Raw genomic sequence first — 11,128 nt, 5'->3', positions numbered from 1 at the left:
AAGTTTCATATGCTGGTATCACTACAGTCTATAATGAAGAACAAAGTGCAACGTCATGCAGTTTTTATAAAATAACGTCATTATCGATAATGTACCTAGTCATCGTTGAATTATTGAAAACAAAGCACCTGCTTCTAGAAGTTAATATAGATAGTTAATTAAAACATTTTTTAAAACCTACTAACGTGTTAAAACAAATATTTCTGAGTAACTGCGCCTTAAAATACTAATTATAAACATTGATATTGTCTGTATAAACAACTTCAGTCTGCAGTATTTATTATCAAAAGTTATTCAGAATTTTTAAGTTCATTTTCCTTGAATGTTGAGTGTTTTAATGAGTGTTTAGTTATAGTTATCAAGCAATGGAGAGTTACATTGCGCCGTCATTATTTCTAAATCATGGCGGGGGACCTTCGCCAGTTCTGGGTGAGAAAAATAATATTCAGATGGCTAATGCACTAAGAAACGTACCGAATTTACTTGATTTCACTAAATTGAAAGCGATTATATTGGTCACGGCTCACAGACAAGAGGATGAAGTCACAATATCGTCTGGTAAACGTCATGATTTGTTGTACGATTATTATAATTTCCCGCCAGAAAGTTACGAATTGAAATACGATGCGCCCGGCGACCCTGAATTGGCGGGAAGGCTACATTCGGCGTTCAAAAATGCGAATATTCCCTCAAAATTGGACGAGAAAAGAGGTTGGGATCATGGAGTTTTTATTCCAATGCTGTTAATAAATCCTAGCGCAAACATTCCAATAGTGCAAGTATCGATATTGAAAAATCAAGAAGCAGTGGATCACTACAATATTGGTAAGGTTTTATACGAATTCAGGAAAGAAGGCATCGCTATTTTCGGTTCGGGATTGTCGTATCACAATATGAAGGAATTTAAGAAAGTTCGGGCTTCCAGTGATGCAATGGATGGAATAGTAGTTAATGAAATTTTCGACCAATTTCTTAACGATGTCTGTACGGGCAAGTTAGAGACGGAAGCAATTTTAACGTGGGATACAATTCCACAAGGCAGAGAAGCTCACCCTTTGGGGGATGCAGACCATTTGATGCCTCTAATTGTTAACTTAGGAGCTGCAGGACCGAAACCCGGAAGAAACATATTTTCAAGTATTTTCCTACAAAAGTTTAAGCTAAGTGGATTTATTTGGGATTAAAACATGAAGTATTAACTATGTATATCAAAGGTTATTGAATAAAAGGCATTTGAATGTAAAATCAGTAATTTATTTAATAAATTAATTGTAAAATGTAAACAGTACAAAACAATTTCAATCACGTTATTCAACACAGGACCAAACATCTGAAAACAAAATATAAAAAAATGTAGTTTCTTAATTTCTTAAAGCTAATACACACGCATTTAAAAATACATCAATTATTTAGTCCAATTGATTGATGAACGGAATAAATTATTTGATTTTAGCCAATTCTTGATGAGGGTCGAATAAATTATCAATTTAATCTGTCCGCTTAAAAATCGGTCAAAATCGAGTCTAACATGTAAACATAACTGGTACTGGTGAAGCTGATAAAGAAAAGAAAATTGTGTCCCTATGAAATAAAGATATATTCACCCTATTTCTGATGGGAAATAATATTTAAACAAACCACAATCAATCACGAGCACGACCGCTTCCGCAGCCGATATCGCCGGTCACAGCGGCGGCACCGCTTGAAGCTTCCGGAGCGCGAGCGACAGCGCCAGTTGTATCTACCGTCACATAAAAATACTATACTAGTACCTACTACGTCATATGTTTCAAATAATGTAATCAGCTGCCGCGGCAGCATAGACAGACTTGCTTATAGCCTAGAGCCGCTGAGGCCCACAGAAGATAATAATATATACTCAGGGAAGCTGAGGCCTATTGTCCACGAAGTGGCAACGTCGCGTCAACCGCTCGTCGTTAGGAGCGGCAACGTTGTGTTAGGGCCGGCGCAGATATTATGGCGGAGCCCAACGCAGCGCATTTTTCATTATAATCTATTATCGACATTGTCCTCATTAAGATAAAATAACGACAATTTATTTTCTGAGGAGCATCGAAGCGTCACTCGTGAATTATTATTTATCATTTGAATTTTATTTTCATGAGGTCAATTATTACTTAATATCTGCGCCGCGGCCGGCCCACTCGTAAATATAGGGAGCGGCAACGTCTCGTCTAGCGCTTGTCATGCGTTCATCATGCGGAGTGGCAATGTCGCGTCGACGTTCACCGTGCGGCCGTGTAAACAGTGATGATTGTGTCATTCCACTCAAGATGCAAGCAGTCTTGCAATCCTCAATTGACGAAAGCGTGCGCTTTACAAGTACTACAAACGATTAGCTAGACTTCAAGCGCAGCGTTGGTGACTCGGTTGGCCCTAGCCGGGCCTAGGCTCTAAGCAATCTAGGCAGTAGGCACAAGCAAGGCACCTGTTTGTGCAGCTTCGGTCTATTAGGACGCGAATAAGGAGATCTATTTGGGAGACAACTGTGTACAACAAAAATTAAATACCTGCCATATAAATTATTTTCTATTTAAAACTACCGAGAGAAAGTGATTTCATTTGGTAAATGTTAAAAATACTTATGTAATGACGATTCGAAAGTGCTACTAAATAGTAGTCTAATTGAATAAATGAATGTTTGAGTTTAGCTATCACGGCTTATAAGATACAGCCTGGAGACAGACAGCGGAGGCTTAGTAATAGGGTCCCGTTTTACCATTTGGGTACGGAACCCTAAAAAGTAAGCATACGTAAATACTACTAGTATATAGTTATCCGAGGTAAATACCTACATTTAAAAATAAATAGACTACATACCGTCCCCTGCGGCGGTGCGACCTTGAGCGGCGGCAGCGCGCGCGGCGGCGGCGGCAATAGCGCTGCCGCACGCGGTACCGCCGGTCACCGGAGCGGCAACGCTTGAAGCGCCCCGACTTCGAGCGGCAGCGACTGCGCCCATATACCAGCCAATTATTATAAAACCAAAGTAACAAAGGCCACAATGCCTACATTATTGTTCGATGATTCCTATTTGTTTTGTTGATCTTATGTATACCTACGATCGATACGATCTTACGTTAAAAGCGCCTACTGCCTAATGCCGTTTTATAGTTTGAAATATGTATAATAAAAATAAATCGTATATAACCTTGAGGTACATTTAAAAACGTAGGAATGATGTGATGCCTTGTGATCTATATCTAATATATCTCTTTTTTAAATAATAGTACTACTACTACTACCTACTATCGAGAAGTTAAGTGCTTATGGGTGGCGTGGTTAAACAAGCTTTGCCTCACTATGACGAGGACTAGGGAGCCACGTCGCCGACTGCTATCCAAGCAATTAACATGGAAATGTCAAAATTGGCGACGTTGCCAAACCGTTTCCAACCGAGTTAGGTTCTATAGGTTTCAATAATTCCTTGGATACGGCCTGCAACGTCGCCATACCAGACTCAGCCAGAGATCTAATACCAGACGTCTGCTCGTTTGGTAGGTATGCGACAACCACGTATATCAAGTAAAAACTTTTTGCGTATAATATCCGGATTGTCTTTATCTGTATTACTTGCTCTAGATAGGAATAACTTCAACTTACCATCTGATTCAGTAAAATTAATAATTTTATGTACCTACCTACCATAAATATTTCATTCAGGATATCGTTCAAAATTTTAATATGAGAATATTACTCACGTTTTGCACATTCTGAAAGTGGTAGTTAATTAAATAATTTACAAATTAATTAAAAAAAAATGAATGCAATTACAAATCATAAGACATTGACATACTTTCGCCTTCGACGACATCTTGCCATTATATTTTCTCTGAAATAAAAAATAAATATGTATGAGTACAACAAATCCTCATTTGCCTATAATTAACCACACAAAGGTCTTAGAAGGAAAAGTGACTCTCTCTTTCCAATGTCAAAATTCACCAAAATCGGTTCAGTAGTTTTTGTTGGAAAACATACACACTTGAATGTATCAAATGTATGTGATAATTAAATAATTACGGACTGAATTAACTTCAATACTCTAGCTTTCATTATTTTGTTTTATTTAATAAACTGAGTTTTATGCGTTATTTAGGTACCAAATAAAAATGGATTTTTGTGTGATACAATCAAATGGTATGTGATAATATTATGTATTCTATATAACTATTGTTTTAGAAATATAGCATGTTTTAGTAAATTAAATAAATGCAAATTTAAGTTATTTAAGATATCAAACTTAACGAATATGATATGAATCATTTATTATCAATTGTTTCGGTCAAGGGAACCCGTGATATCGATTTCATTAAAATATTATCCAGTTACGTGTACCTATTTACTATTTTAGATGTACTACTAGAAAGCCACGCCATACGCCATCTATTGTCGAGTAGATGAGGAACTAATAACTTTAAACTTTTCAGTAAAAATTAAAAATCCTCATTCTGATAACAGTTTATAGAGAACGCACCAGATAGTTTTTGCTGTGAATTTTTACAGAACGGCAAACGGGAATAATTCGCAAAACGCGGTAAGAGTGGTTTCCATAACACTAGGCCAGTGGAAATTAACATTAAATTCGCAAAGCACGATGTAGATTTGAATTTTTGGTATGTTGTTTGGATCAGTTAGGGTGATGTAAATCCCAATTTGCAACTTCGAAAAAGTTGTGCTCGCTGCGCACCACGTGATAAACTGCGAAAATTTTGGACTTTTTTCACTTTTTGCTCTAAAAGTCATAAACTATGCGTTTCCGACAAGTATGATTCAGTACATAAATTAAGGTTATTAAATTTGCAACAATTTAAGTCTAATTAAAGCTCTCTAAATCTTATAGCGACTAAACTGTGGCCATTCGAAGATGGTTCATTTTTCCCGAAATATTGAAATTTTTAGTTTTGCTCCCGTTTGAAGCAAAATATTGGCAAAAACCGCTCGTTCTATGAGAAGGTCGTATAATAAAGTTGTAGTGCATTTAATTTTCTTTCATTAGAGCATAGAACAAAGTCTGTGAGACAAATAGTTCACTCACAATATCTGAAAAACAAAAAGAAGGTAGAAATAGATTTTTAAAGAATTGAAACTGAGGGCATATAAAATCATAAAAAGGATAATACTTTTTCATTTGCAGTATAGGTAATTAACAAAATTACAAAGCTAATTAAATTTGCAACAATTTAAGCCAAACCGCAGCTCTCTAAACCTTATAACAACTAAACTGTGGCCATTCGAAGATGGTTCATTTTTCCCGAAATATTGAAATTTTTAGTTTTGCTCCCGTTTGAACCAAAATATTGGCAAAAACCGCTCGTTCTATGAGAAAGTCGTATAATAAAGTTGTAGTGCATTTAATTTTCTTTCATTAGAGCATAGAACAAAGTCTGTGAGACAAATAGTTCACTCACAATATCTGAAAAACAAAAAGAAGGTAGAAATAGATTTTTAAAGAATTGAAACTGAGGGCATATAAAATCATAAAATGGATAATACTTTTTCATTTGCAGGATAGGTAATTAACAAAATTAAATTTTCTACAACTTTATTTTATGACCTTCTCATAGAACGAGCGGTTTTGCCAATATTTTGGTTCAAACGGGAGCAAAACTAAAAATTTCAATATTTCCGGAAAAATGAACCATCTTCGAATGGCCACAGTTTAGTCGTTATAAGGTTTAGAGAGCTGCGGTTAGGCTTAAATTGTTGCAAATTTAATAACCTTAATTTATGTACTGAATCATACTTATCGGAAACGCATAGTTTATGACTTTTAGAGCAAAAAGTGAAAAAAGTCCAAAATTTTCGCAGTTTATCACGTGGTGCGCAGCGAGCACAACTTTTTCGAAGTTGCAAATTGGGATTTACATCACCCTAACTGATCCAAACAACATACCAAAAATTCAAATCTACATCGTGCTTTGCGAATTTAGGGTTTTTTAGTGTCGATTTCTACTGGCCTACACCTATTCTGACGGCTCACAGTTTTTTAACCGTTGTGCGTATCGGTAGTTTTTGCGGTTTAGCGGTTATCGCTTACGGAAGAAATGGTAGCGGCTTATGCCTTACAAATTGAAGTAAGTAAGTACTTATTTTCTTACCTCTAACTTCAAAATATAATTAAATTCATTTAAACACTTCAGTCTTCACATGTGTAATTTGTTTTTTAATTCTTCATTAATAATTTAATATAAAATCTCAAAATACTTACAAAATAAAATTCTTCAAAAAATTATTACAACATTGCGGAATATTCAAAGCATTCCGTTTTTAAAATAATGTCTTGTCAATTTATTTTTAAAAATTCATAGATTATTGAAATAAAGCAAAAAGGTAGTAATTAAGTAATAAGAATGATGTAGCAATTTGAAAAAAAAATCGTGTGTATTTTTATTTACTGTGATTTTTACATAGTTGATATTTTTATATATTTTACAGAGCAGAAGTTTCATCGTCCAGACATAGCAAAACGGTAAGCACTAGCATACAGACAGTAGACATATCTTTAAAAGTAAATTAAAAATAAATAGTTCAGCTAAAAAAGTAATAAAAACGCTCAAAGTTTCATATAAAAATTCAAATTATCCTAAGATATTTTCAAAGTAATGCGTAATGGCGTAAAGTATGAAATTATGTATCATCCTTAGGTAGGTATCATCCAATTTATTTCTAGGTCTCCTTTTTTAAATAATAATTATTACAGGTCGCGTTGAAAATAATATCAAGAAAAGATTATTTACATTCTTCTAATTTATGAAATGTGCATTATTAGAGGTTGCTGATCAACCTGCAACAATATTTTTGGAATGGATAGACCGATATCCCAATATTCTTTGTAAAATTAATACATATTATCCTTCCATACCAAAATATATAATTTATTTTATTGATTGTTGGTACCAAGGTTGGTACCATATATATTTTATTCGCATTATCCATCTTTATGTTTAAATATCTCGGATTATAATAAAACAAATCACAAAGCTTCATACATTTATTAACAATACAGCCATAACCTAAAAATTACTGCTTAAAATTAATTTTGTATCCCTTTGTATCTGGATCTTGTTGAAGTTGAAAGTTTTCCGTCGACAAACCGAACGGTCGTAATATCATATTGCCCAAATCCTTTAATTTTCCCAACATTTCTGTTTTTAATTTCTCATTTCGCTCTTCGATCATTGGCGGCAATCGTATGACAGCTGCGCGCGCAGCTGCGTGTGACGGATCCAATTCCAAAACCTTTTTATAATCTGCCAGACTTTCGTCTAGTTTGTCTGTGGCCTCATATGACTGTGCTCGCCTAAAAAAAAGTAAAAAAAAAACATTTAAAAAGAGCGGCTTTTTGTACACCGATTAATAAGAATCGCGGTTTATTTCAGATACGGGTATGAAGATTTAATAGGACCTGCACATGTTAAGGTGAGTCAAAACTTCAAATCAAAAGAGAATTTTCTATACCAAACTGGAGTGGGGATAGAATGGACATTCAAGCTATTATAAATTACCTTTCAATTGCTATCTAAATTCTAGAACGTTTGAATACATGTATAAACTGAAGTAGAATCGGCATACGCGTATAAACACGTTCCATATGAAGTAAACTAATTAACCATTGTATTTAGTTCGTTACGTTTTTCACTCTTTCTGCTAATGGTTAAAATGTATATTCTATCTTTGTCTCAATAAGGAGTATGTTTATGTTACTATGTTTTTGTGTGCGTAGAATGTTTATGTCGATAACACGGAACAGCTTCGACTGTAAGTGTGTTCATATAGACTCCTTCTACATCAGTTTATATAGACTAACTATTAGATGGATTCTCACCTGTGGTATGCTTTTAAGTAATTTTCATCCAATTCAATAGCTTTAGTGCAATCCTTTATAGCGTGTTTGTGTTTCTCGAGTTTCATTTTGGCCGCACTCCTGTTGCAATATAATATCGCTCTTTGCTTTGGAAACTGTAGCGGACAGATGTTTAAACCTGTAATTGTAATTAGTATGGAATTATTTACCTATAACAATATTATAAACTAAAGAGTTTGTTTGTTTCAACGCACTAATCTCAGGAACTGCATGCCTGATTTGAAAAATTCTTTCAATGTTATATAGCCCATTTATCGAAGAAAGCTATAGGCTATAATCACGCTAAGACAAATAGGAGCGAAGCAATGTTGAAAACCCTCGCAGTACAGATAATTTTTAATATTAATTAAGAGGTCTGTTTGAGATCAATGCATAGCCTAAATTGTGATGGATAATATTTTTGGAAGGTTTTTTTACGAAATTTACCTTATGAGTAAAAATGCTACAAATATTTAATAAAAATTTGATCATAACTAAACGAAAATAGATTTAAACTTTTTCGTTCAGGAATGCTATATCATTCCTGATTTGCTGTAAAAAAAAGACGGGTTGCACTCCGGGAGTGCCGGCAGAAGTGAAAACGCGCGTAGTAGAGAGGGGATAGCTGTCTACTTTTGCTTTTTCGATCAGGTCACGTGTCCTGACGCGAGTTTAAGATTTTATACCCATTACAGAAAAAGTGCTCAACGCCGCTAAAGAAGTTTTCACTTCAATAAAAAAAAGTATATAGGTATATTTAAAATATAAATTAAAATATATTCATAAACACTATATTTCTCTTGTTAGTATGAAGAAGGTCAAACCTTCAACTTGTTTTCTTAAAATTCTACATTTCAAAGAGATGATTTTAATCTATGTCATAAAATATAATTATTTTCTTCTATAGCTTCACATAAGAAATAACTTTTTTCTTACAATGTGTTGTCATAATAATATTATAGCTATGACACAATAATATCTTCTTTTTACAATGGAATAATTATTTGCATTATTTAAATACTGGGTTAGTTTAAAAAAACTAGCTTACAATCTTAATCCTAATAATCCTATTCTACTATCCTACAAATACTATAAATGCGAAAGTTTTTGAGGATGTGTGTGTGTGTGTTTGTTACTCTTTAATGCAAATACTACGAAACCGATTACAATGAAATTTAGCACACATATAGAGGGTAACTTGGATTAACACATAGCATAGGTTTTATCCCGGAAATCCCACGGGAACGGGAACTATGCGGGATTTTCATTGAAAACGCGAGCGAAGCCATGAGCGGAAAGCTAGTGGTTTATAATATTAGATAATAAAACTTAAAATAATTCACCTTCAGTATATTTCTCTATACTCCGTTCCATATCGCCAACTTTGAAAGCCTCATTGCCTGCCACCTTTAGTTCTTCAGAAATGATTTTCCGTTCCTCCTTTTGGTCATCCGTTAAGCTCATTTCTGTGTCTTTCAACGATACTTCGTCGATGGAGTCTGTATCACTGTCATCATTATCATCTTTATCACTATTCTGCTGGGCTTCTGTGTCTGCGTCCTCTGCATCTTGTGGAATGTCTGTGAAATCTGGACAAACAAATATGTTATTAATTATTATTATACCTATGTTATATTTGATAAAGTTGTTTAGTCCTAATCTATACTAATATTATAAAGCTGAAGAGTTTATTTGTTTGTTTGAACGCGCTAATCTTGGGAACTACTGGTCCGATTTGAAAAATTCTTTCGGTGTTAAATAGCCCATTTATCGAGGAAGGTTATAGGCTATATCATCACGCTACGACCAACAGGAATGGAGCCACGTGGGTGAAACCGCGCGAAGCAGCTAGTAATCGATAAAACTGGAGGTGTCAATGTTAACTAATATACCCATTCAATTCAATATTTTATCATATGGGCGACGCTGATTGCGTTATGTAGGGCATGGGATCTGTTGCCTCATCTCATTAAGAAAAAAAAAGAATCGTGGCACTCGGAGACTGCCACGGTAAAGCTATTGTATAGCATAATAAGTGTCACCGCTTTGCCAGTCGGAGAGGGGGGTGTTAGGTTATTTTCGTTACGGAATTTTTGAATTCGGTCTCCACGCACAAGACGCGCGCTATGCAATAGCTTAAAAAAAATTAAAATTTTGGACAGTACTGTATTGCATGTTAATCTATACCTATGTGTGGGATAGAATGATCAGTTAATTTTTGAAAAAATATTTAAGTGTTTGGACTTTGAACCACTGTTTTAAATAGAATTCATGAAAATTGATAACAAAATCACTATTTATTTACGGAAAATCTATATGAATCTTTTCTGTACTTATTCTAAACCAACAGATATGTGTTAAACAATAGAATAATAACACATTATAATATGACATACAATATTTAGTATTTACTGTACTGTTATATTAAATATTTATTTACAAGATAACAACAATGTAACAAGTTCCGTGACAATGCATGAAACTAATAAACACTTTAATACATTCATACATACTATTAGAAATGTGTAAATTTCCTAAGGTGAATCAATACATGTCTGTTTATTACACTTTCAATGCAAAAATACAAATAAAATTCTGCAATAATTTTACACACTGGTAGTTTATAACATCATGAATATCAATTCAGAATACATTTAATATAACGAATTAAAACGGAATAAAAAATTAGTGTTTTATAGAGCTGAGGTACATGCAAATTATGAAAAAATATTCGTATGAAGTGTTATAGTATAGCTTATTAGTTTATTACCTGATTTTGTAGGTTCTCTGTCACCAGTTGCATTAAAATCCTCCGGTTTTAGATCTGGATTTATCATATTTTCCTGGGCATCGCCAGCACGTAAGGAAAACTCTAAATTCTTTGTTAAATCTTCAATAACTTCTTCATTCGATACACTATTCGTACTCTTCAATCTATCAGACATTTTGCTATAAGTGTATAAGTAATATATTAAACGATTCGAGATCTATTATTTAAATAAGAATGTATTTTATTATAAATTATGCCTTGCACCGAACAGAAATATTAGGTACAATTTTCATTATTTTGCGATGAATCAACTCAATGTCAAAATGACATTTTAGATTTTTTTTTCTAGTATTTTGACATTTAATGTTACAGATAAAAATACAGAGTACAACAAATCTGTAAGGCCGCGTTACCATCTTTTTTTTTTTTTTTTTTTATTGTGTGATAGGGAAGCGCTTTACCACGATCTCGCCTGATGGTAAGCTGAGATG

General features: G+C 33.9%; 2 protein-coding genes and 1 pseudogene across 2 annotated transcripts; 1 reads left to right on the top strand and 2 right to left on the bottom strand.

Annotated features, from left to right (window-relative positions):
* Nucleotides 1–53: 53 nt before the first annotated feature.
* On the top strand, nt 54–1,250 carry LOC149475689 (uncharacterized; annotated as a pseudogene).
* A 53-nt stretch (nt 1,251–1,303) lies between these two features.
* Nucleotides 1,304–3,835, bottom strand: LOC149475688 (uncharacterized). The gene is made up of 4 exons (XM_089712486.1): nt 3,818–3,835; nt 2,842–3,029; nt 1,639–1,741; nt 1,304–1,330 (listed from the first exon to the last, which is right to left on the bottom strand). The coding sequence occupies exons 1-3, from the start codon at nt 3,833–3,835 to the stop codon at nt 1,648–1,650; spliced, it is 300 nt and encodes a 99-aa protein (XP_089568612.1). The 3' UTR covers nt 1,304–1,330; nt 1,639–1,647.
* Nucleotides 3,836–7,001: 3,166 nt separating this feature from the next.
* Nucleotides 7,002–10,941, bottom strand: Ttc1 (Tetratricopeptide repeat domain 1). Its single transcript, XM_089712940.1, has 4 exons — nt 10,638–10,941; nt 9,211–9,456; nt 7,850–8,006; nt 7,002–7,324 (listed from the first exon to the last, which is right to left on the bottom strand). Exons 1-4 carry the CDS (start codon nt 10,810–10,812, stop codon nt 7,045–7,047), a joined length of 858 nt encoding a protein of 285 aa, XP_089569066.1. The 5' UTR covers nt 10,813–10,941; the 3' UTR covers nt 7,002–7,044.
* Nucleotides 10,942–11,128: the final 187 nt, after the last annotated feature.

The sequence above is a fragment of the Colias philodice genome, chromosome 29, assembly GCF_061535455.1.
Source record: "Colias philodice isolate Cphi_HAF_F1 chromosome 29, ilColPhil1 Martin Lab GWU primary, whole genome shotgun sequence".
NCBI classification, from domain to species: Eukaryota; Metazoa; Arthropoda; class Insecta; order Lepidoptera; family Pieridae; genus Colias; species Colias philodice.
Note: the sequence above shows the minus strand (reverse complement) of the source record. Positions and strands in the feature narration are given on the sequence as shown.

Coding starts and splice junctions, on each gene's coding strand:
- LOC149475688 (XM_089712486.1), bottom strand. Junction 1,742..2,841: donor TCGCACCGCCGCAGGGGACG/GTATGTAGTCTA, acceptor ATGTGACGGTAG/ATACAACTGGCGCTGTCGCT.
- Ttc1 (XM_089712940.1), bottom strand. CDS start 10,812: ATGTCTGATAGATTGAAGAGTACGAATAGTGTATCGAATGAAGAAGTT. Junction 8,007..9,210: donor TATAGAGAAATATACTGAAG/GTGAATTATTTT, acceptor TTACAATTACAG/GTTTAAACATCTGTCCGCTA. Junction 7,325..7,849: donor TACTTAAAAGCATACCACAG/GTGAGAATCCAT, acceptor ACTTTTTTTTAG/GCGAGCACAGTCATATGAGG.